Below are 26,702 nucleotides of genomic sequence, written 5' to 3' on the forward strand. Positions count from 1 at the left end.
GAATGAATGTTCTCATTGTGTCCAACTGAACAAGGCCCAGGTGTTGACATAGCCTAGGCAGCCGATAGTGGGCTTCCATAAAGATAGTGGGCCCACTATCGGCTGCCTAGGCTATGTCAACGCCATAAAGAAGAAGCCCACTAGCGGCAGCCCAGTGTTGACACAGCTCCAGGCCGAAGTAGCTAGCTGTTCTGGTGAAGGGCACCTGTTAGCAATCGAGTTGGAAGGTGTGTCTTGGCTTTCTCCGTGCACGTTTGAGTAGTTAGTAACTTAGCTGTAACTTCTCACAAACAAAGCAAATCAAACCACCGTAGCTCGACAACATAAATTGACCAGCGCGTGTGAAGTGCATAAATTTCACTCAAAATACTCACTCGGCTGCTCTCGATGGAACGAATGATGTTTTGAAGGATGGAAAAACTGAGCTAGTTATGGTAAACAGTTAGAGTTAGCTAGCTAACTTACGCTGTGGCTATTCGTACTCGGCTGTAATTGTCAGTGCAGTTAGTGAATCGAACTTAATAAATGTGTCTGCATCTCTAAATCATGCTACACTCAACGAAATCGCCATTACTAACTAACCCGTGGGATGGCACTTGTTACACGTTTTTGGATTTACATTGATTGAGTGAACGGGTTAAAATTCCCATTCAAGAAGAACCACGACACGCCCCTCCCTGTCTGATCTAAACTGTCGACACCCAGCACTGGAACGTTAATTGTTGCTTTTTCTTCGTGAGACAATTCAACATTTTCATTTTTGTTACAATGAACTAAAACATAGAGCCTCTAGCAATTTATATTTTTAATTGTGCAAAATATTTGGAGAAACTTAAAGAAAAAAAAGTACTATACATTTTAACGCTTTAAATCCGAGAGTGATTTTCTCGAGCGGAGACGATGACAGGTCAGATTTATTTTAATCTTTCGAAGAAAACAAAGTTCAGTTCCATAACAATGACATTTAATGGGAAAGCAAAGGTACAGTGGACAACACAAAGACGACCCGAGTCCACTCGGCAAAACTGGAATTCTTCAACGTCTCAAGTCGTATTGCAAGAAAATAACGGTAGCTACAAAGTAATCTGATACACCTGTGTGTGTGTGTGTGTGTGTGTGTGTGTGTGCGCGTGCGCCCGCCCACCCGCCCGCCTCCGTGTATCTGTGATCATATTGTAGTTATGATCATAACTGTGGTGTTTAAATCGTTAACTGTTTTGTTTTCCACCTTCTGTGGTCCCTAACACCACACTTCAACCAAGAACCCATGTGTACCCGTTCACATTCCAAATTCCACAAGGGTTTGTATGAAGTCAAGTACGGTAGTTGTTTTCTTTATTCACTGTTGCATGCTCAAGGTCTGACTTATTTTCATTCAGGAACTTCCCCTCTTCTTTCCATGGGGCGCATGGCAGTATAATCTACTCCATGAAGGTGGAGATACACAGGCCCTGGCATCTAACCAAGGCGTTTGAGACAGAGTTCAACTTTGCCACCTACATAGCCACCAACCAACCACATCTTCTGGTAAGGGCATGTCTATCTGAACCTACCTGGGCACTGGCCAACCTAGTGTCATTGAGCTAAATGTTATCCTCCTATAATTCCCTCCTGTGGAAATAGGTAATCCACTTGACTCACTTTTGATATGTGGCTACTCATATTCAGGGCTGGTCCTGGCCATTCTACTGCCCTAGGCAACACAAAAATGGCTGCCCTCGCAAAAGTAAAATGGTCCCAATAAGAAAAATAATGACTTTGAAAATATGTCTAAAATATTTATTTTCTATTTAGATTCTGAATGAATGGTGAAAATATGTATTTTCTGGACGTTGAAATCAGGTTCCTAATCAGTTCTGAATTAAAGTTGAAAATACGTATTTTCCGGACATTGAATTCGGATACATTTTCAAAGTTGCATCAATTTTCAATATGAATTGACAAGTACAAATAGGAGTAGCTTATGCTGTGGACAGGCCAGGTGCATCATTGCGCATGAAAGAACAGTGAAGACATGAAACACACAGCTCAAAAAGCTCCTCTATTGATCTTGTTTAGGGACATTACAAGTATCCTAACTAGGCTAACTTACAACATCACAATGCATTGAATTATTGTATTCATGTGAGTAAAAATTCTACTCTAGGCTGAGGTGAAAATGTCATTTGAATAATGGCGCAAAAGCCCTGTGATTTGAATGTTTCATTCGATTTGAATCAGTTGTGGGTCTACTTACAACAGTTTATAAGGTCTAGAAAGGCACAGCAGGCCAGTCTGGCTGTATTTTTAATTCCGATACTGAATGCGCAGTCTGTTGCAGATCATCATTCTCCCAAGTCGTCCTATAATAATGTGGCCACAAATGCTCCCGGCAGGCCCAGTTATTCAGGAAAGCTTAAAACACGCTCTGCCTCCTCTCCAATCCAAACAGCTGTACCTCGCGCACCTAGAACCTAAGCTTCAATATAGCCTAAATATTTATCATTTAACTTTTGAAATGTATTACTTTTTTATAAATGGCATAAACAAAACCAGTCACAATGTTTTAATCTGATTAGGCTACTTCAAAAGTCTTTCGTAGGCATGCACGCATCCTCAAAATGGCTTGACATTCAACAGGTTTCCATCAAACCCTTTTATACTATAAAGTAGCCCAAATGTTGAATAAAAAATGTCACGACATCATGGGAAAGGATGCAGTTTCAGGCTACAGATGAAGTAAATTATGATGAACTTCACAGGGTGGTGAAAGTGCACAGTTATGAGTTTGATGCTCCTTTCAATAAATATAGAGGGTTTTATTCAAATCAAAGTTTATTTGTCACGTGCGCCGACTACAACAGGTATAGACCTTACAGTGAAATGCTTACTTACAGGCTCTAACCAATAGTGCAGAAAAGGTATTAGGTGAACAATGGGTAAGTAAAGAAATAAAACAACAGTAAAAAGACAGTGAAAAATAACAGTAGCGAGGTTTTAAAAGTAGCAAGGCTACATACAGACACCGGTTAGTCAGGCTGATTGAGGTAGTATGTACATGTAGATATGGTTAAAGTGACTATGCATACATGATGAACACAGAGTAGCAGTAGCGTAAAAGAGGGGTTGGCGGGTGGTAGGTGGCGGGACACAATGCAGATAGCCCGGTAAGCCAATGTGCGGGAGCACTGGTTGGTTGGCCCAATTGATGTAGTATGTACATGAATGTAAAGTTAAAGTGACTATGCATATATGATAAACAGAGAGTAGCAGCAGCGTAAAAGAGGGGTTGGGGGGGGCACACAATGCAAATAGCCATTTGATTACCTGTTCATGAGTCTTATGGCTTGGGGGTAAAAACTGTTGAGAAGCCTTTTTGTCCTAGACTTGGCACTCCGGTACTTCTTGCCATGCGGTGATAGAGAGAGAACCGTCTATGACTGGAGATTGCATCATCTGTGGATCTGTTTGGGCGGTATGCAAATTGGTGTGGGTCTAGGGTTTCTGGGATAATGGTGTTGATGTGAGCCATTAACAGCCTTTCAAAGCACTTCATGGCTACGGACGTGAGTGCTACGGGTCTGTAGTCATTTAAGCAGGTTGCCTTTGTGTTCTTGGGCACAGGGACTATGGTGGTCTGCTTGAAACATGTTGGTATTACAGACTCAATCAGGGACATGTTGAAAATGTCAGTGAAGACACCTGCCAGTTGGTCAGCACATGCCCGGAGCACACGTCCTGGTAATTCGTCTGGCCCCGCAGCCTTGTGTATGTTGACCTGTTTAAAGGTCTTACTCACGTCGGCTACGGAGAGCATGATCACACAGTCGTCCGGAACAGCTGATGCTCTCATGCATGCCTCAGTGTTGCTTGCCTCGAAGCGAGCATAGAAGTGATTCAGCTCGTCTGGTAGGCTCGTGTCACAGGGCAGCTCACGGCTGTGCTTCCCTTTGTAGTCTGTAATAGTTTGCAAGCCCTGCCACATAAGACAAGCGTCGGAGCTGGTGTAGTATGATTCATTCTTAGCCTTGTATTGACGCTTTGCCTGTTTTGAAGGTTCGTCGCAGGGCATAGCAGGATTTCTTGTAAGCTTCCGGGTTAGAGTCCCGCACCTTGAAAGCAGCAGCTCTACCCTTTAGCTCAGTGCGAATGTTGCCTGTAATCCATGGCTTCTGGTTGGGGTATGTACGTACAGTCACTGTGGGGATGACGTCCTCGATGCACTTATTGATAAAGCCAATGACTGATGTGGTGTACTCCTCAATGCCATCGGAGGAATCCCGGAACATACTCCAGTCTGTGATAGCAAAACAGTCCTGTAGTTTAGCATCTGCTTCATCTGACCACTTTTTTATAGACCGAGTCACTGGTGCTTCCTGCTTTAATTTTTGCTTGTAAGCAGGAATCAGAAGGATAGAGTTGTGGTCGGATTTACCAAATGGAGGGCGAGGGAGAGCTTTGTACGCTTCTCTGTATGTGGAGTACAGGTGATCTAGATTTTTTTTTCCCTCTGGTTGCACATTTAACATATTGAAAGAAATTTGGTAGAACTGATTTAAGTTTGCCTGCATTAAAGTCTCCGGCCACTAGGAGCGCCGCCTCTGGGTGAGTGGTTTCCTGTTTGCTTATTTCCTTATACAGCTGTCCTGATATCCAGAAGCTATTTTTTTGCCGTAAGATACGGTTGCAGAAACATTATGTACAAAATAAGTTACAAATAACGCAACAAAAACACATAATAGCGCAATTGGTTTGGCGCCCGTAAAACTGCTGCCATTTCTTCCAGCGCCATTTTACATGATGATCGATGCTTGGTTGCCATTTGACAAAATAAATAACAATCTTGAAAATAAAAGTAGTCTTGCACTTTTGTCTGTTATATTCTCATGTAGTAGGGTATACCTGCACTGTATCTGCAAGCTGTTGGCTAGAGTGCACATTCACTATACCTACGCAACATTTTTTTGTGACAAAACCATCAATAAGCCTAGAGTTGAAAATGCAATGGAAACCCATTGAACTTGTATTTTTTTTATTCTATACATGGGAATTTATGCTCAAGTTATTTTTCCGTACACTACGTATTTACACACAGACTTTTATCTGCAACAAGTCAATTTGATGGAAAAACAACTCTGATGGTTAAAATGCATGAGCATTTCCCTTAGCCAGTAGATGCGGCTTTTGGCTGCTAGAAAAATTAAATGCCAATAAATAAAATTGGAGCGGGCCAAATTGTCGATCATAGCCTACATCCCAAAATCACACTTCAGAACCATTCTCTCACGCCTTGTGAGCACATGAGCCTGCTTCCGAGGAGATAGTGAGAGAGAGCAGAGCCTTGTCCTAGGCTACTGTTGATTCTTAAGCTGGAGGCATTTTTTTCATTGAGATAAAACCAAAGTTAGAGGGAAAAAAGTGTGCCTATAGTGAAAAGCCTATAAGGGTAATTTAATGTTTTAATATTGTAGTGGAAGATGAGAAGAACATTGGCACAGCCAAATAAATGCAGGCTACTGTGCAACTCCTTATTCAGGTAGGATGCAATTTTGGAACTAATATTTATTTATAATCTTTTTATTATTATTGTATATCATTGTTATTATTATAAGCCTATTTATCTTTTTTATTTTTATTTATATGCATAACATATTTTGTTCTGTTGACATTTGTATTGGCTAAATGAAATGCATTTTTAATTGTGTGCTCCATAGTTTAATATTATAAGTAGGTCTGATGTAAAATAAATAACATGAGCCTATTTCTGTCATTTGTTGGGTATGGTAGGCACTTGCCTTTGATGGTAATTGCTGCAATATAGCCTGTTCAAAACTTTTGTAAAGGTTTAAACCAGTTCGCAAATGTTTTATTACATTCCGTGGAGACATTTTCTTTGGCCAAATTTAAGTTCCAACTATAATGCTGTATTTGCCACAATATTGTTATATTCCCTATAAACAATGGATTGACTTACTTTTGATATTACCCTAATAAAGTTTTTATAAACTTTTGTGAAGGTGTGGTGTGGCTATTATTAAGCTTAAGCTATTGCAAGCCTATGATATGAAGGCAGTGTGCACTGGTGCTCAGACTGACTCCAACAATTGAACTTGAGGCGAGGAAGAATGTTTCAGACCTACCAGAGTTACTCCTATAATCTAACAATATAATGCCCATCTTTATACAAAATATTCTGATAGACTTACAGGAGGTTAATTCGTAAATGTTCTATCTGCATAGCAGACGCAGTAGCAATCTAACATAAAGAAATGCATGCTGGTGTCATAGCCGCCGGCATACAGTGCATTCGGAAAGTATTTAGACCCCTTACCTTTTTCCACATTTTGTTACGTTACAGCCTTATTCTAAAATTGATTACAGCAATAAAAAATCCTCATCAATCTACACACAATACCCTATAATGGCAAAGCGAAAACCAGGTTTTTAGAAATGTTTGCTAATTTATTAAAATAAATTGAAATACCTTATTTACATAAGTGTTCAGCCCCTTTGCTATGAGACTCAATTTCATTCTGTTACAATTGATCATCCTTAAGATGTTTCTACAGCTTGATTGGAGTCCACCTGTGGTAAATGTAATTGATTGGACATGATTTGGAAAAGCACCCACCTGTCTATATAAGGTCCCACAGTTGACAGTGCATGTCAGAGAAAAAACCAAGCCATGACGTCGAAGGAATTGTCTGTAGAGCTATGAGACAGGACTGTATCGAGGAACAGATCTGGGGAAGGATACCAAAACATTTCTGCAGCATTGAAGGTCCCCAAGAACACAGTGGCCTCCATCATTCTTAAATGGAAGAAGTTTGGAATCACCAAGACCCTTACTAGAGCTGGCCGCCCAGCCAAACTGAGCAATCGTTGGAGAAGGGCTTTGGTCAGGGAGGTGACCAAGAACCTGATGGTCACTCTGACAGAGTTCCAGAGTTCCTCTGTGAAGATGGGAGAACCTTCCAGAAGGACAACCATCTCTGCAGCACTCCACCAATCCGGTCGTTATGGTAGAGTGGCCAGACGGAAGCCACTCCTCAGTAAAAGGCACATGACAGCCCGCTTGGAGTTTGCCGAAAGGCACCTAAAGGACTCAGACCATGAGAAACAAGATTGAACTCTTTGGCCTGAATGCCAAGCGTCACGTTTGGAGGAAACCTGGCACCATCCCTACGGTGAAGCATGGTGGTGGCAGGATCATGCTGTGGGAAAGTTTTTCAGTGGCAGGGAGGCTAGTCAGGATTGATGGAAAGATGAACAGAGCAATGTACAGAGAGCTCCTTGATGAAATCCTGCTCCAGAGCGCTCAGCATCTCAGACTGGGGCAAAGGTTCACCTTCCAACACGACAATGACCCTAAGAACACAAGACAACGCAGGAGTGGTTTTGGGACAAGTCTCTGAATGTCCTTGAGTGGCCCAGCCAGAGCCCGGACTCCCCAAATACAGGTGTGCGAAGCTTGTAGTGTCATACTCGAGGCTGTAATCGCTGCCAAAGGTGCTTCAATAAAGTACTGAGTAAAGTGTCCAAATACTTATGTAAATGTGATATTTTCGTTTCTAAAAAGCTGTTTTTGCTTTGTCGTTATGGGGTAATGTGTGTAGATTGATGAGGGGGGGAAAAAACAATTGAATCATTTTTAGAATAAAGCTGTAACTTTCCGAATGCACTGTTGTGTATTTCTATCTCTCTCTATCTCTCTGGGGATAGGCCTAAGCTTCTTTTCCTTTTATATAGGCAATTTTCTTATATATAATAATGTGTTTAGTGCTCAAATCTCCGTATATATATTGTTTTAGGAAAGTAGCCGAAAAAACATAGGCTATGAAGTTTTGCGTATGCTACACATCAACACAAGGAATAGTGTTTTTGTCATTCTTTTATAGGCTATTTTAAGGACACGTAAATGTGGCTCATTTGGCCAATATCCCTCCTTTATTGATGGAACTGGCTGCGCCAAGTCAGATCTGAATGCATATGGATGTCCGGTAAATTTCTCAATTGTCCAGTAAATTAAAATCGTCCCGGTCACGTTGTCCGGCTCCAAATTTTCTTAAAGGAAATCCTGGAATAATCATATTGTTTATATGCAGATTTTTTTTATATTCGCATGAAAATCTGTTGCCAATTGTATGGAAACCTAGCTATAGACACCCTAAAGACAGTGGAAAGTGCGCTAGTCCAGTGTCACTTTGATTATGCCTGCACATGATGGTTCACCATTCGCTATAAACATCTAAAGAATAAGCTACATATTAGGTTTGAATATTTTCCCTTTATTTTATAAATGTTCCATCCAATAATAATTTTTCTCCTGTGTAACCTGGTATTTGCCGCCCAAACCGGAAGTTTCATTCTAAAGCATATGTCTGGATTTGAATAGAGGTTTGATTGGCATGAAAATTCAAGTCGGATGCTACCTGAGCCTGAAGAACCATACATGAAATACATTTTATGATCCCTACAATAAAACAGTATGGGTCCATGCCCCAAAAAAGCCGAAATTATTGTGCCGTTATCCAATACATAGCCTACAAATGTACAATTATAGGCTCGTAAATTTGATTTTAATTTGGAGACATAATAGGGCCTATTTTATATTTTTAGAATTAGTAGGCTGACTCGTGCATACTTTTCATAATATTTCCCCAAATGTTGTGTGTACCTCTTTCTCTATTGTTGCTTCATTCTTTACTTGCTTTCAGCAGTTAAATGAAATTCTTAGTTGTCCTGATCTTCACCTTTGTAATGACATGCTTTGTAATGACAATTATATGACTAGAATAAGATGCACATGGCTTTCTTTTCTCTTCACAAAGATTGAATGGTTACGGGTTTAAACAAATAACTGCTACAGCCTACCGCCATCCCGCATTCTCTCTTCTTTAAAACTTCCTGGCCGGCGGCCATGAGTTCTATTGGCTGCTGTATTTAACATTCAGCAAACAAGCTTGCAACCCTCTTCCAATATTAGTATACGAAATGCTAAAAAATTTTATTATTCCAGCAAGATATTCTAGTCTAGCTTTTCCTGGGACTCCAAGAGCTAAAGAGTGTTTTTTTTTTTTTTTTTTTTTTAAGGAGAGAGGCCAGCGGAGAGCATGGTATGTATTGCACAAGAGACAAGGCTGTAAATTAGAAGCTTATGCATAGCCCATCATTTGTTAGCTAATTATAAGGTTAATAACTGCATTTTATTTATTACCTGAAAGGGGTAGGTTAGGACATGTATATATCAATTTTGAACAGGATTATCTATTTTGTATTTACATTTTAGTCATTTAGCAAACACTCTTATCCAGAGCGACTTACAATAGTGAGTGCATACATTTCCATTCGTTCTGGTCTCCGTGAGAATCGAACCTACAACCCTGGCATTGCTAGTGCCATGCTCTACCAGCTGAGCCACATGGGACATGCAATTTGAATGAAATGGATTGAGAGAGAGAGAGAGAAAGACTGACAGTGCTCCGAAAGCCAGATGGAGATGTGTAAACTAGACGCACATTTAGTCCTTATTACAGTAGCATATGCTGCAGCAAATGTAGGGACCACAATGGAAATAAGTCCCCAACTTTATTGTTCAATCCCGGTCATGTTTATAATTACTTGTGTATATGTATTTTATTTTTTGGGGACAAATAAAATCAATCAATCCAAACTGTGAGGCGGCAATTGGTGAAGTCTTCGATATTGGGTAAGCCTACAAGGTAGGGAGGGATGTATTTTATGTTTGTCGACATTTACATAATCTATACTGAACAAAAATAACAGCGGGAAATGCAAAAGTATTTGCTTTTTCGCTATGATCAGGTCATAAAATATTTGCGGATACAATCTTGAAACCACTGATAGGGCTGTTAACCTGTCTGGGCTAGGGGGCAGTATTTTCACGGCCGGATAAAAAACGTACCCAATTTAAACTGGTTACTACTCTTTCCCAGAAACGAGTATATGCATATTATTAGTAGATTTGGATAGAAAACACTCTGAAGTTTCTAAAACTGTTTGAATGGTGTCTGTGAGTATAACAGAACTCATATGGCAGGCCAAAACCTGAGAAGATTCCAACCAGGAAGTGGCCTGTCTGCGAATTTGTAGTTCTTCTTTCTAGTCCCTTTCAAAACTACAGTATCCCTGGGGTTACGTTGCACTTTCTAAGGCTTCCATTGGCTCTCTAAAGCCTTTAGAAAGCGGATTGAGGCGTCTCCTGTCTCTGGGCAGAGTATAGTAGCTCAGTTTGTCAGTGGTCTGCCCGGTGACTAAGAGATTGGAAATGCGCGGTCCCGTGACCATGCTGTGTTTTCTTTTCCTTTTTGAATGAATACACTATTGTCCGGTTGGAATATTATCGCTATTTTACGAGAAAAATACCATTAAAAATTGATTTAAACAGCGTTTGACATGCTTCTAAGTACGGTAAAGGAACATTTTGAATTTTTTTTGTCTCACTACCCTTTGGATAGTGACCTGAACGCACGAACAAAACGGAGGTATTTGGACTTAACTATGGATTATTTGGAACAAAAACAACATTTCTTGTGGAAGTAGCAGTCCTGAGAGTGCATTCTGACGAAGATCAGCAAAGGTAATACCATTTTTCTAATAGTAATTCTGAGTTTAGTGAGCCCCGAAGTTGGCGGGTGTCAAAATAGCTAGCCGTGATGGCTGAGCTATGTACTCAGAATATTGCAAAATGTGCTTTCGTCAAAAAGCTATTTTAAAATCTGACATAGCGATTGTATAAAGGAGTCCTGTATCTATAATTCTTAAAATAATTTATGTATTTTGTCAACGTTTATGGTGAGTAATTTAGTAAATTCACTGGAAGTTTTGGGTGGGAATGCATGTTCTGAACATCACACGCCAATGTAAAAAGCTGTTTTTGGATATAAATATGAACTTGATTGAACAAAACATGCATGTATTGTATAACATAATGTCCTAGGAGTGTCATCTGATGAAGATCATCAAAGGTTAGTGCTTCATTTAGCTGTGTTTTTGGTTTATGTGACATATATGCTTGCTTGGGAAATGGCTGTGATTATTTGTGGCTATGTACTCTCCTAACATAATCTAATGTTTTGCTTTCGCTGTAAAGCCTTTTTGAAATCGGACAATGTGGTTAGATTAACGAGAGTCTTGTCTTTAAAATTGTGTAAAATTATGTTTGAAAAATTGAAATTATTGCATTTTTGAGGTTTTGTATTTCGCGCCACCCTCTTCCAATGGCTGTTGAATAGAGTGGGACGGTGACGTCCCACCTAGCCCATAGAAGTTAAGGTGACCATATTACTGCCACACTGGCAGTCAAGAGTCATGACGGCAGTCAAATTCCACGTGACCGTTTAGTCAAGGTAATTAGGCTTCTCTAAGCTCTGATGCTGCTGATGGTCATTAGTAGCCTACCAAACTTGCTAACTGCCTGGTACTCAGCACTCTATTGTCCCTCTAATCACTCTGACATCAATGCAAATGTTATCGACAATCTAATCAAACACTTCATGAGTCATGTTGTGTAACATTTCTATAAGCTATGCAATCATCAGAACAATAGTTTTGATGGCCTCTTAAAAATAGTATCCCATCAGCTTTCTATAGGCTAGGCCTACTATATTTATATTAAGGAAAGTTGTTTGTTAGGTCTACTCATCTTGTTGGCGAAAAAGTAAATGTGGACAGTTTCAATATTGTCAATATTGTCAATATGCGCCTTGGAATTTGATAAGGGCCCATGCAGTTGCGTCCCGGAGATGTCGGTCTTCACTTGTAGCCTGTGAGAAAGACCTGATCTCTTGACGGAGAGCCATTTGAGTGAGAGGTACTTCTGCGTCAGCCAGGAGCAGGGAAGTGGTCCCGTGTGGCTCTGTTGGTAAAGCATGGTGTTTGCAACGCCAGGGTTGTGGGTTCGATTCCCACGGGGGACCAGTTCGGGGGAAAAAATGTATGAAATGTATGCATTCACTACTGTAAGTCGCTCTGGATAAGAGCATCTGCTAAATGACTAAAATGTAAAATTATAATATTCAGCCCAAGGGCCACAGATGATATTTTTTTTTAGGGGGTATTACGCCCACACTTGGCGAGTCAGTTAAGAACAAATTCTTATTTCCAATGATGGCCTACCCCAGACAACGCTGGGCCAATTGTGCGCCGCCCTATGGGACTCCCAATCACGGCCAGATGTGATGCAGCCTGGAATCCAACCAGGGACTGAAGAGACCACTTCACCATCTCTGGTTGCCATACAAATTGTATGGCTATGTTTCACAATATATTTCACACAAGTTTCGCAAATTATCAGAATAATGACTAGGCCTATATCATTAATCATACAGTATGAGCACAGAGCTGTAACATTGTTTGAGCCCTAAATGGCACCCTATTCCTTATAGTGCACTATTTTTAACTGTTCTAAAGTAATGCACTATAATAAGGAATATGGGCTCATTTGGGATGCAGTCGTTGTGATCAGAAGTCTACTAATGAGGACAGTTAACCTGACCCCTGACCTGTATGTTGTTCCAGGCTCCTTTGGCAGGCAGCAACACTAAGACCCTGCCTCTGGTGTGCCTCAGGGTCCATCTCAATGACCGTCCACACTGAGAGGAATGGCTTTGTCCCCGGTACTGGAACAATAAACAATAACAAACTTCCTTAGAGGGGTTCCAGCCCTGAAACTGTTTTTCCTTTGGCATTGTTGTATTTACAAGCCTTCAACCATCCTCATCTTGTGAGCTCACATTCTATGCACGAAGTGTAACGAAACGGGAAGTGGGTCTTTCTTTGTGGACACAGGAATAATTGTGTCAGAAAGTTAGCTAGAAATGCTGTGTGTGTGTGTGTGTGTGTGTGTGTGTGTGTGTGTGTGTGTGTGTGTGTGTGTGTGTGTGAACAAAGTGACCGGTGAACAAAATGATAGCATACTCTTGTCTATAGGCAAATAAACAGACTCGATAGAAATTTCTTGTCAAGTTTTTACACTCAAATAAACAGACATCTTCTCACCTTTGGAATCCCCTTTTTTCTGTAGATGGTGAAAATAATCTGAGTTTAGTAATGGCTCATCTCAGACGGTGACTCCACATGCCGCCCGCATCCAGAAGCAGATAATTTACACCCACAACAAGTGCAACAGGATGATGCAGAGGAAAAACCTGGTCTCAGTGAATGGTCAGCCGGTCAACCCCAGTAGCTCTGAGGTCTAAAGCAATATGATGCTTCCCATCCCTCCCAAAGCTGCTCTCACAATCTCCAACTGTCCTATACTGGAGTTGGATTACACTGTGGATGTAGGTATCCGTCTTGAAATTATGCAGTTTTTACTGCCAATCTCAAAACAGACCCCCCTTAAGCACTCTTGGAGATCAAGGACTGTATTCAAATCGAATCACATTTTATTTGTCATGGCCAAATACAGCAGGTGTTACAGTGAAATGCTTACTTACAAGCCCTTAACCAACAAATATTCACAAAGCATCTCCAGGAAGGAGTGCTTCAAGTAATGTTATTCATGATCAGAAATGCAAAACTGATCCTAGATCAGCACTCCTACTCTGAGACTCTTTGTGAATATGGGCCCTAAGAGGATTAGACGTGTTTAAGCAATATGGAAATCGCCCCTCCTTGCCTTCTCGATAGCCCAGGTGGAATTTTTGCATATTTCTCACATCAATATAATCCTCTCAGATCTCCTCGAGCATAGGGTTAGATTGGTTATTGGACTTGCCCAATGCTTCTGTTCTGACGTTGTCTTCTATTGTTCTTTTCCTCTCCTGCAGGTGTGTCTACGTGTCAGAGGTTCCTCTGACCTAAAGGTGCTGTTCCCCATCGTGCTGTGTAATGTTCATGCTTCCCAACCTCCCCCTCCATATCAGTAGGAGTAGCATTTGGATCCTATTAGAGATTGCATAGCCTCTCACAACTTCCCGTAACCAAAGTTATGTCTGTCAGGAACATAGGGGATATGAGGGTTACTAGGAACAATTCTTCCGGTGCGCTTGTTTTTTCTTCACTGATTATTTGAACAAATCACAGGGTTCATTTGGCCCATAGACCAGTTAAGAGGATTTCAGAGGAGCGGGTGTGGACTTTGCCACTCCTATTAAGCCAAACATCTTAACACTCCCCAGTACAAAATCCAGTAGCTGGCCGGAGACCAGCTTTCACGCAAGATTTTGTTCCGAGATTAGACACTGCCAAAAACCTTTTTTAAAATGGGGTTTCCAATTCTATAATTTTATATGTTGTTGATCGTTAGAATTGTCATCAACTGGCATGTCAAAACTTCCTTCCATATGACATTGCCTGATTGCATTGCCTCTTTCCACTGTGGGAGTCGAGTGCAAAATGCTCACTATAGACATTACTGCTTAGAAAATTAAGTGCTCAGAATTCATGACTTTTTAAAACCGACATTTCAGCCCTTTCTTATTCAGCTCCTTCGGGGTCATGAGATGAGAAACTAGTGGGACACTGTTAGGGGGCTAACTCCGACTACAGCTGATAAGGACTCAACTTGCTCTAACAAGTCTTACAACACAACAAATTGTAGGATTTATGTGAAAAGCCTCTTAAGGTTGATTTGTGAGTTGCAGAAATAGTTCTCATGTTTTTATTTCATATGGTATCAGATTATTTTTTTATATTTTATGCTTGAACTTTTAAAAGGTGTTTCTGTTACATGACTATTTCTGTTACATTTTTATACACATAGTTTATTTACAGTTTTATATATACATTTCTTATTACTTACATACCAATGTTTCCAATTGGCTCATTCATCCCCCTCCTCGCCCCTGTAACTATTCCCCAGGTTGTGTCTGCAAATGAGAATGTGTTCTCAGTCAACTTACCTGGTAAAATAACGGAGAAATAAAATATTTATCCTCTTGCCAACGTAAGATTCCACAAGCCTCATAACCACATTCTCTGCACTCGCTCACCTGCTGCCCAATGTGGATCTTTTCCAAGATATGGAAAGCCATTCAGCATGTACTTGGTGTCGGCGTCAGCGGCTAACCAAAACTTCATTTCAAACTTGTCAGGTTTACTCTCAATGTATTGCATAAAGCCGTAATGAGGTTTTGTTGGGAACAATTGTTCATCAGTAGTGATGTTCTCTCCTGGTTTGTAACATGCAATGCTGTTCTGTACAAACTTGTTCCAAACGTCGGATGCCATGGCAAATTTGTCTGTTTTCAGGCATCGTGTCGGGAGGAGGTGCTGTTTCCTGAAGTCCACGATCATCTCCTTTGTTTTGTTGACGTTGAGTGAGAGGTTATTTTCCTGACACCACACTCTGAGGGCCCTCACCTCCCTGTAGGCCGTCTCGTCGTTGTTGGTAATGAAGCCTACCACTGTGGTGTCATCTGCAAACATGATGAGTGAGTTGGAGGCGTGCATGGCCACGCACTCATGGGTGAACAGGGAGTACAGGAGAGGGCTAAGAACTCACCCTTGTGGGGCCCCAAGGTTGAGGATCAGCAGGGTGGAGATGTTGTTTTCTACCTTCACCACCTGGGGGCAGCCCGTCAAAGTCCAGGACCCAGTTACACAGGGCGGAGTCAAAACCCAGGGTCTCGAGCTTAATGACGAGTTTGGAGGGTACTATGGTGATAAATGCTGAGCTGTAGTCAATTAACAGCATTCTTACATAGGTATTCATCTTGTCCAGATGGGATAGAGCAGTGTGATGGCAATTTGTGTTGTCTGTGGACCTATTGGGGTGGTAACTAAATTGGAGTAGGTTTAGGGTATGAGGTAGGGTGGAGGTGATATGATCCTTGACTAGTCTCTCAAAGCACTTCATGATGACAGAAGTGAGTGCTATGGGGCGATAGTCATTTAGTTCAGTTACCTTAGCTTTCTTGTTGAACAGGAACAATGGTGGCCATCTTGAAGCATGTGGGGACAGCAGACTGGCATAGAGATTGATTGAATATGTCCGTAAACACACCAGCCAGCTGGTCTGCGCATGCTCTGAGGACGCGGCTAGGGATGCCGTCGGGGCCAGCAGCCTTGCGAGGGTTAACACGTTTAAATGTTTTGCTCACGTTGGCCATGAAGAAGGAGATCCCACAGGCTTTGGTAGCGGGCCATGTCAGTGGCACTGTATTGTCCTCAAACAAGCAAAGAAGTTGTTTCATTTGACTGTGAGCAAGACGTCGATGTCCGCGACCGGGCTGGTTTTCTTTTTGTAATCTGTGATTGACTGTAGACCCTGCCACATATGTCTTGTGTTTGAGCCGTTGAATTGACACTCTACTTTGTCTCTATACTGACGCTTTGCTTGTTTGATTGCCTTGCGGATGGAATAACTATTCTGTTTGTATTTGGTCATGTTTCCAGTCGCCTTGCCATGATTAAAAGAGGTGGTTCGTGCTTTCACTTATGCGCGAATGCTGCCATCTTTCCACGGTTTCTGATTAGGGAAGGTTTTAATAGTCACAGTGGGTATAACATCTCCGATGCACTTGCTAATAAACTCACTCACTGAGTCAGCGTATATGTCAATGTTATTGTCTGAGGCTACCTGGAACATATCCCAGTCCACATGATCAACGCATTCTTGAAGCATGGAATCCGATTGGTCAGACCAGCGTTGGATAGACCTAAGCACGGGCGTTTACTGTTTTATTTTCTGCCTATAGGATGGGAGCAACAAAATGGAGTCATGGTCAGATTTGCCGAAGGGGAGGACTTTGTTTGCATTGCGGAAGTTAGAGTAGCAATGGTCCAGAATGCTACCAGCTCGTGTCGCGCATTCAATATGCTAATAGAATTTAGGAAGCCTTGTTCTCAGATTAGCTTTGTTAAAATCCCCAAAATACAATAAAGCAGCCTCATGATATATGGTTTCCAGTTTACATAGAGTCCAGTGAAGTTCTTTCAGGGTCGTCAAGGTATCTGCTGGGGGGGGGCGGTATACATGGCTGTGACTATAATCGAAGAGGATGCTCTTGGGAGATAATGCGGTCGGCATTTGATTGTAAGGAATTCTAGGTCAGGTGAACAAAAGGACTTGTTCCTGTATGTTATGATTACACCATGAGTTGTTAATCATAAGGCATACACCCCCGCCCTTCTTCTTACCAGAGAGATGTTTGTTTCTGTCGGTGCGATGCATGAAGAAAGTGGGTGGCTGTACCAACTCTGACAACATATCCCGAGTGAGCAATGTTTCTGTGAAACAGAGAATGTTACAATCTCTGATGTATCTCTGGAAGGAAAAGCAGTCATCAAGTGCTTAGCAAATGTGGGAACTCCTTTAAGACTGTTGGGAAAGCATTCCAGGTGACTACCTCATGAAGCTGGTTGAGAGAATGCCAAGAGTGTGCAAAGCTGTCAAGGCAAAGGGTGGCTACTTTGGAGAATCTCAAATATAAAATATATTTTGATTTAACACTTTTTAGTTACTACATGATTCCATGTGTTGTTTTATAGTTTTGATGTGTTCACTATTATTCTACAATGTAGAAAATAGAACAAATAAAGAAAAACCCTTGAATGAGTAGGTGTGTCCAAACTTTTGACTGGTACTGTAAGAATTCACACCCCTGAGTAAATACTTTGTCAAAGCACCTTTGGCAGCGATTACAGTCTTTTTGGGTAAGTCTCTAAGAGCTTTCCACATCTGGATTGTGCCACATTTGCCCATTTATTTTTTCCAAATTGTCAAACTGGTTGTTCGTGATTGCTAGACAACCATTTTCAGGTCTTGCCATAACTCGGCCACTCACTGTCTTCTTGATAAGCAACTCCAGTGAAGATTTGGTCTTGTGTTTTAGGTTATTGTCCTGCTGAAAGGTGAATTCATCTCCCAGTGTCTGGTGGAAAGCAGACTGAACCAGGTTTTTGTCTAGGATTTTGCCTGATCACAACAAAATGTGGAATAAGTCAAGGGGTGTGAGTACTTTCTGACGGGACTGTATGTAGTGTAGGATTAGTTGTGTTATTCCTTCTCTGTATAAAAATTGGGCTGGTGTGGGGGTCTTGAGGAAAAACATGGGCTGGTGTGGGGGCCTCAAGGAATAAAATGGGTCAGTGTGTTAGAAATGCCAGGGCTTATTTCTGGTCCCAGTCCGTAACTGGTTCTCAATGTCATATGACGCAATACATGAGTCTAATGCTTTTTTTTATGGAGATGTCATATCGGGAAAGGCCTGTGGAGATGTCGAAATACAGTCTTTAATGATTTAAATCTGAGGGTAAAGAGGATTTTCTTTGGAAGGAAGTAACAGTCAAACACCTATACCTTATTATGGAAATGAAGCCATTTTTGTTATAGGGGACTTTGTTTTTTTTTGTCCCTAAAAGATGAAGGGGAAAATGTACATTTATTTGTTTATTTTGTAGGCTATATCATTAAGTTAAATGGCTTATTATGATAGTTGTATACATGTTACAGTGATTGCAGAAGAATTTGTCACTGCATAAAATGTCTTCTGAGCAGTGATGTGTGTTTTACAGGCAGAAGCATTAGTGAACCTGAACGGCAGGAGTAGGCTACCCCTTTAATTTCTGATTCCTACAAAATATATTCTATTCACTCCCTAGAATTCACTTTGAATTCCTTCAAAGTTAAACTCTTCTAGTAAAAAAGTCTACATTTTTCCCCATGTAGCCTACATAATATCCTAAGATGTACTTTTCACCTCCATCATCAGAGACCATCATCCTATAAAGGTCTTCATGGAGAGGTTGTCTAATCAGTGAAGGCTGAACTCAGCAGATCTCTGCTGATTACAAGCAACAGCCCAAGCTACTTTGAACTTTGTCTCAAACCAGGATGGCACCATGGAGAAGAAATTGAGTTTCCTCACATCCGGAGACGTCACTGTGTCAAATAGGTTCCGTTTTATTTATTAGGTTGAGTAAATTTGATATGGGTTCATTTTAACTGGACAGACTAGAGTTGACTGGACTGGACAAGATTAGAATAGAATGCAATAGAATACAATGGAATAGATCTTCGGAAAATTGATTTTGCTTTCCCAGTAGCTAAACCAGCTGACACCATACATGGAGAGTCAACCCCGGACCAGTGGTCCTGGAGCAGTGTAGAGATTTAGTTCTCCAAGGCACAACAGACCTGGGGTTCCTCCGATCAGTTCATCAGATCGCCGCTAACCAGCTCCTCAGATGGAGCGAGAGGGCTTGAGGAGGGAAATAGGAGAGTGAGAGAGAGAATTAAGGAGCTTATGGACAAGGAGATGAAGGAAGACACTATAAAGGCCCTCTATGAACTGCTGGATAAGATCCAGAAGGTGGGAGAGAAGAGGAAAGAGAAAGAGGTGGCATGGCAGAGAAATGTGGTGGAGAAGCAGAAGGTGAGGAAGGAGAAGAGAGAAGCAGAGGGAGGCGGTACAGATGAAAGACAAGTGTCTGGATTGGCAGAAAGAAAAACTGGAGAAGAAGAGCAATAAGCTGGAAATATTGGAGAAAGTTGGTGACTTGGAAAAGGAGAAAGAGAGGTTGGAGAGGAAGAATAGCATAGTGGAAAGATTAAAAGTGGATGAGAGATGGAAGAAAATTACAAGAACAGGAGAGACGATTTAGAAGAAAGATGATTAAAATAAACAGCAAAAAAGAAACATCCTTTTTCAGGGCCCTGTCTTTCAAAGATAATTCGTAAAAAATCGAAATAACTTCACAGATCTTCATTGTAAAGGGTTTAAACACTGTTTCCCATGCTTCTTCAATGAACCATAAACAATTAATGAACATGCACCTGTGGAACGGTCGTTAAGACACTAACAGCTTACAGACGGTAGGCAATTAAGTTCACAGTTATGAAAACTTAGGACACTAAAGAGGCCTTTCTACTGACTCTGAAAAACACCAAAATAAAGATGCCCAGGGTCCCTGCTCATCTGCGTGAACGTGCCTTAGGCATGCTGCAAGGAGGCATGAGGACTGCAGATGTGGCCAGGGCAATAAATTGCAATGTCCGTAATGTGAGACGCCTAAGACAGTGCTACAGGGAGACAGGAAAGAACAGCTGATCGTACTCGCAGTGGCAGACCCCGTGTAACAACACTTGCACAGGAACAGTACATCCGACCATCACACAGGTACAGGATGGCAACAACAACTGCCCGAGTTACACCAGGAACGCACAATCCCTCTCAGTGCTCAGACTGTCTGAGGCTGAGAGAGGCTGGACTGAGGGCTTGTAGGCCTGTTGTAAGGCAGGTCCTCACCAGACATCACCGGCAACAACGTCGCCTATGGGCACAAACCCACCATCGCTGAACCAGACAGGACTGGCAAAAAGTGCTCTTCACTGACGAGTCGCGGTTTTGTCTCACCAGGGGTGATGGTCGGATTCGCGTTTATCGTTGAAGGAATGAGCATTACACAGAGGCCTGTACTCTCGAGCGGGATCGATTTGGAGGTGGAGGGTCCATCATGGTCTGAGGCGGTGTGTCACAGCATCATTGGACTGAGCTTGTTGTCATTGCAGGCAATCTCAGCGCTGTGCGTTATAGGGAAGACATCCTCCCCCCTCATGTGGTACCCTTCCTGCAGGCTCATCCTGACATGACCCTCCAGCATAACAATGTCACCAGCCATACTGCTCATTCTGTGCGTGATTTCCTGCAAGACAGAATGTCAGTGTTCTGCCATGGCCAGCGAAGAGCCCGGATCTCAATCCCGTTGAGCACATCTGGGACCTGTTGGATCGGAGGGTGAGGGCTAGGGCCATTCCCCCCCAGAAATGTCCGGGAACTTGCTGGTGCCTTGGTGGAGGAGTGGGTAACATCTCACAGCAAGAACTGGCAAATCTGGTGCAGTCCATGAGGAGGAGATGCACTGCAGTACTTAATGCAGCTGGTGGCCACACCAGATACTGACTGTTACTTTTGATTTTGACCCCCCCCCCTTTGTTCAGGGACACATTATTCCATTTATTTTAGTCACGTCTGTGGAACTTGTTCGGTTTATGTCTCAGTTGTTGAATCTTTTAATGTTCATACAAATATTTACACATGTTAAGTTTGCTGACAATAAACGCAGTTGACAGTGAAAGGACGTTTCTTTTTTTGCTGAGTTTAGATGGAAGAGAAGGCAAAGGAAGAGTGAAAGAGAAATTGGAGGATAAGATTTAAAAAGGGAAAAGAGATGGAGAGAATAGGGAGTGAGAGGAGTTTGGGCATAGGAAGGAGGAGGTGAAGCGTGTGACTGGATACGAAAGAGAAGCTGCAGGTGGAGGCAGAGAGGGTGACGCAGCAATAGGGGAGAAGAAAGAGAGGGAGGTGGAGCAGGCGAAGTTGGATATGGAGAAGAAGCTGAAGATGGAGGTAGAGAGGGTAACAGTAGAAATGGAGAAGGAAGTGGAGCAGGTGAAGGTGGGGACAGAGGAAAAGTGGAAGGTCAAAAGGGAGAGATTTAGAGAATTGATTAGAAAAGATAAAATAAACGAGAGACAGGAGATCGACAGAAAGAGAGAAGCGGATGTGGATAGAAACAGACAGGAGTTGGAAGGAGTGATGGAGAAGATGAAAGAGAGGGCAAATGTTAAATAAGGTGATGCTGGAGAATAAGGAGACAAAGGAGGAGGTTGAGCGAGTGAGGGGGGAAATGGAGGAGTTGAAGAGGATAAAGGCAGATGTGGAAGACAGAGATGGAGAGAGTTGGATTGAGAGTGGAGGAGAAGAGGACAGAGAAAGATGAGATTGAGAGAGAGGGAGGGAGGAAGAGGTGGAGAGATCGAGGAATGAGTTGGAAGGATTAAAGGAGAAGGTGAAGACTGAAAAATATGTGGTATGAAGAGATTGAAAAAGAGATGGAGTTGGTGAAGAAGGAAAAGAAAGAGAATGAAAGGGAGAGAGCGGGAGTGCATAGAGAAGAGGGTGAAGGAGGTGGATGATGAAAAGGAGAGAATGAAGGAGGAGTAAAAGCTTTGATGGAGCTGGGGAAAGATCAAAAAAGACTGGAAAATGTAATACAGAATGTGACAGACACTGTAGTGATGGCAAACGATTCCCTCAGAAAGACTAAAGAGAGAGAGAGCAGCATAAATATGCGAGGAAGATAAAATAAATGCAAGATGAGAGGGAATTGATGAGAAGACTTCAAGAAAAAGTTTTTAAAAAACAGGATAGAAAATACAGGTACAGACAGACACTTCATATAACAATCTGGTGAACTCAAATTACATTCTCTAATTATCCCAACTGTAGTCTAAAGGACTGATATCCACACCCTGATTTGTGTACTGCACATAGCCAGAGCCATAGGAATAGAATAAGAGTAATATACAGTTGCCTTCAGAAATTATTCACACTCCTGGTCTTGTTACTCATTTTGTTGTTACAGCCTGTTACAGCCTGTTACGTTAATTTGTAAAAATTTAGATTTTTTTTGTCACTGGTTACACACAATGTCTTATGTCAAAGTGGAATTATGTTTTTAGAAATTTTTACAAATTAATAAAAAAATGAAAAGCTGAAATGTTTTGAGTCAAGTATTCAACACCTTTGTTATGGCAAGCCTAAATAAGGTCAGGAGTAAAAATGTGCTTAACAAGTCACATGAACTATAATAGTGTTTAACATGAATTTTGAATGACTACCTCATCTCTGTACCCCACACATCTGTTGGGTCCTTCAGTCGAGCAGGGAATTTCAAACACAGATTCAACCACAAACACCAGGGAGGTTTACCAATGCCTCACAAAGAAGGTAAAAAAGAAGCAGACATTGAATATCCCTTTGAACATGGTGAAATTATCACTATAAAGATACAGGCGTACTTCCTAACTCAGCTGCCAGAGAGGAAGGAAACCGCTCAGGGATTTCACCATGGGGCCAATGATGACTTTAAAACAATTACAGAGTTTAATGGTTGTAATAGGAGAAAACTGAGGATGGATCAATAACACTGTAGTTACTCCACAATACTAAGCCAATAGACAGAGTGAAAAAAGGAAGCCTGTACAGAATAAAAATATTCCAAAACAAGCATCCTGTTTGCAACAAGGCACTAAAGTATAATGTTATGGGTCATGGGTATGGCATGGCTGCATCATGTTATGGGTATGCTTGTAATAGTTATGACTGGGGAGTTTTTCAGGATAAAAAAGAAACATAATTTAGCTAGGCACAGGCAAAATTCAGTCTGCTTTCTATCAGACACTGGGAGATGAATTCACCTTACAGAAGGACAATAACCTAAAACACAAGGCCAAATCTACACTGGAGTTACTTACCAAGAAGACAGTGAATGTTCCTGAGTGGCCGAGTTACAGTTTTGACTTAAATTTGCATGAAAATCTGTGGCAAGACCTGAAAATGGTTGTCTAGTAATGATCAACAATCAATTTAACCGAGCTTGAAGAATTTTGAAAATAATAATGGTCAAATGTTGCACAATCCAGGTGTGGAAAGCTCTTAGAGACTTACCCAGAAAGGCTCACAGCAGTAATTGCTGCCAAAAGGGATTCTAACATGTATTGACTCTGAGGGTCAAATCCTTACACTGTATCTAATCAAGAGATAGTGTGTTTTATTATATTTTTTACAAACGTTTGAATTTTTCTTCCACTTTGACAGAGTATTTTATGTAAATCGTTGACAAAAATTAAATTTAACTCAATTTTAAGCCACTTTGTAACAAAATGTGGAAAAAGTCAATGGGTGTGAATACTTTCTGAAGGCACTGTATATGGCCACCACAGCTACTATTCACTAACATTATCTTGTAAACATAGTCAGAGCCATTATTCAGTTTAGATTGAATGGACCCCAGGTAACATTATCTTGTTAGAATGCATAAACCACCTCAAATTAAGGACGCTGTAACTATAAAAATGAATGAATTGTTTCTTTCACTTTCAGATTTCCAGATGGGACAGCTACAGTGATTATATCCCTGACCTCGTCAAAGGAGAGTAGGAGGGAGGGAAATACGCACATACACACACACACACACAGACACACACAAACAACACATTTTTCGACAATTGGAAAAACTTAAAATTGAAAATAAAGGAATGCAAACACAGTGGTTATTTATTGGTTCCTGGTGTAATACCACCTTAGATTTAGAGGTTATAATAACGTAAGAAACACAGTGCATTCCTCTAGGAATTTGGAATGACATCCATTTAATTTTGATGGTGAGATTATGATATTTTAGACAGTATATGGTGAGGAGGAGACTGAGGCCTCCCATACCTTACAGTACATGTTGTATATACAACACTATGTAAAAGCAGAGTCAAAACAGTCAGTATACTGTTACCGACAACACAAAGGCTCTAAAAGCAAAGTAATGTGTTTTATTTTCTATTTCACCGATGCTAAATAAAGCCATATTTTCTTGTTATAGATTTGACCACAATCGTCAGGGCAGATATTTGTGCAGATTCAGAATGCTCTTACATAATAATATATGTTACTTGACTACAACACATAGCAATTGATGATTGTGGCAAAATACACTTTATGATCAAGACCCTGAAAACCCAGATGAGATCGATAAAAAAAAATCCATTGTAATGGTTTCAAAATGGTTGTTTTCCTCATGAAGTTAAAACTAAAACAACCCCCAAAATGGCACCAAATGTAACATAATGTCATGGATTATGTTACATTTGGTGCCATTTTGACAACAAAGGCCTCTAGAATGATATGAATGTGTGTGAATGGAATGGGAATGTTCCCTCAAGTTTCCGTCTCAGAACAATGCTGAACTGTCTGGAACGCAACCATCTGTGGCAGGAGGCAATCTGAGATGGGAAACTGAGTACAGAATATGGTTGAGTCCGAATGGAGACCAGTAGTGATATACCAAAGATTTTTTATAACTAAACCAAGATAGACCACGGCCTGTTGTTTCCGATGGGAACAGATTAGTCATAGTGGGCAGAACAAGCAAGGAGGTGGGCAGAGCCAAGCATCAGCTAGCGAGATCCTATTGGCCCGTAGCAAATATCTGCATATTTCCGTTAGGGAACGCCTACTCTGTGAAATGCGCGTGTGCGATAACCAATTTGACTTTGCATTCCTTCTAAACAACGCGATTTTTAAAAACTTTGACAAAGGCTGAAGTCTACAAAACTTAGTCCACTCTATTCATAACAGATTATAGTTTTGGGAACAGAAAACTGTATTGAGATCAAATGTTTCATCGATGAGAACATGTGCAGAATGTAGGCCAAAATCCATCTCGTTCCATTTTCAACCACTGCCCGACAGTGGGCTTTCTCTCACTACCATATTTGGTAGTGAATGGAAACACCAAGTGGATGCTTCATATTTATAGATCCAGTGAAATATCTGTCTCATTGTTCTATCTGTGGATATTCCGTACAGGAATAAAAAAAGCTGCGACCTCTTGCACCCACCCAATCCATACAGTACTGTAATGTTAACACCATGAAGCATTCACTTACAATACAAGTTAGAACTGTACATAACACTGCACAGTATAACAGCGTGTCTCAAACACAGACTCATTACTACACATTCAACATTCAATAAATATATATTATTTACCCATTTGTCTCTTCTCTTGGTAAGAATATATTACTATATGTATACGTTTCACTTGAGGAAAAAGACGTTGAGTGAGTGGTATTATAGTAGAACTGTGACAATAATTAGTATAATTTGTCACAACTTGGCAGCTTGCTACTGGATGGGCTTGGCATCTGGAACTGAGTAAAACAATATACTCAGCAATTAAACATTAATAGTCAACCATAATATGCATTATAGAAATAAAAATCATATCACACAAGTAAAATGATTGCATAAAAGGGTTGGTAATAAATTCTCAAAAGGAGGGTATAAGTTACAATTCATGTAGTTGCTACTGTAACTGTTACTGTAGCTAAACCCTCAGGTCAAGGCAGAACCACTATGCTTTAACTCAGGATGATATGGTCCCCACTACCATACAGTTAACTCATTATGATACTGTAATTAATTTACGTAGATATAAAAAAAAAACATATTTCAGTGTTCTTCAGTCCAGGTCCTGGAGAGTGACATTACGTGCAGGATTTTGTCCCAGTTTAGCGCTACACCTCATTCAACTCATGGAGGCCTTGTTTGGAAGAATCAGGTGTGTTAGTGCAGGGATGGAACAGAAGTCTGTACACTTTGTAGCTCTCCGGGACCAGGGTTTGTGACCACTTCATCCAAATAGGTAGGCTACGTCCAAATAGATATTATTCATATGACAGCTTTCACTCCGCTTACAGCTCAGCTGGTGAGTACAGTTATGGGTAGGCTGCGTCTGAAATGGCACTCCATTCCCTACACAATGCCCTACCTTTGACCAGGTCCTGATGGGAGCCTGATGGGTCAAAAGTAGCGCACTACTGTATATAGGGAATAAGGTGTTGTTTGAGACGCAGACTGGTAGAAGTCTCAGTTGTCCAGTCACATCGTGTTTGGCCCAGTGAGGTCAAAGAGGCTCCAGCCCTGCCCCCTCATTCCGTCTTCCAGACCGTGTTGAGAACCTGGACCACCTCCTCATAGATGATGAAGACAATGGCCACATCCAGACACACACGACCCAGCCGAGGAACCGTCCCCTTATAGAATCTAGAGAACACAGAACAAGGAGAGTAGAACATCATATACGTAGAACTCAGGATCTCTATGGAGTAGAACCTCAGGAGTGAGACAGAATGAGCAGTAAACAATAACATTAGGTTCCTTAAGGAGCTATACATAACGTTTGATCGTATAGAA

At 41.2% G+C, this 26,702-nt stretch overlaps 1 protein-coding gene and 1 long non-coding RNA gene across 2 annotated transcripts in view; one reads left to right on the forward strand and one right to left on the reverse strand.

Moving 5' to 3' along the window:
• The first annotated feature begins 645 nt into the window (after window positions 1–645).
• Window positions 646–24,737, forward strand: LOC115164347 (uncharacterized). Its single transcript, XR_003869904.1, has 4 exons — window positions 646–1,069; window positions 1,380–1,527; window positions 23,835–24,563; window positions 24,616–24,737. It is a non-coding gene; the product is annotated as an uncharacterized LOC115164347 (long non-coding RNA).
• Window positions 24,083–26,702, reverse strand: part of LOC115164346 (tricarboxylate transport protein B, mitochondrial-like) — a 32,294-nt gene continuing 29,674 nt past the window's right edge. Inside the window, exon 9 of the mRNA XM_029716738.1 lies at window positions 24,083–26,552. Within this exon, the coding sequence (XP_029572598.1) occupies window positions 26,438–26,552 (115 nt within the window). The 3' untranslated portion in view covers window positions 24,083–26,437. The remainder of the gene's footprint in view (window positions 26,553–26,702) is intronic.

Source organism: Salmo trutta, chromosome 27 (genome assembly GCF_901001165.1).
Source record: "Salmo trutta chromosome 27, fSalTru1.1, whole genome shotgun sequence".
Classification (NCBI taxonomy): Eukaryota; Metazoa; Chordata; class Actinopteri; order Salmoniformes; family Salmonidae; genus Salmo; species Salmo trutta.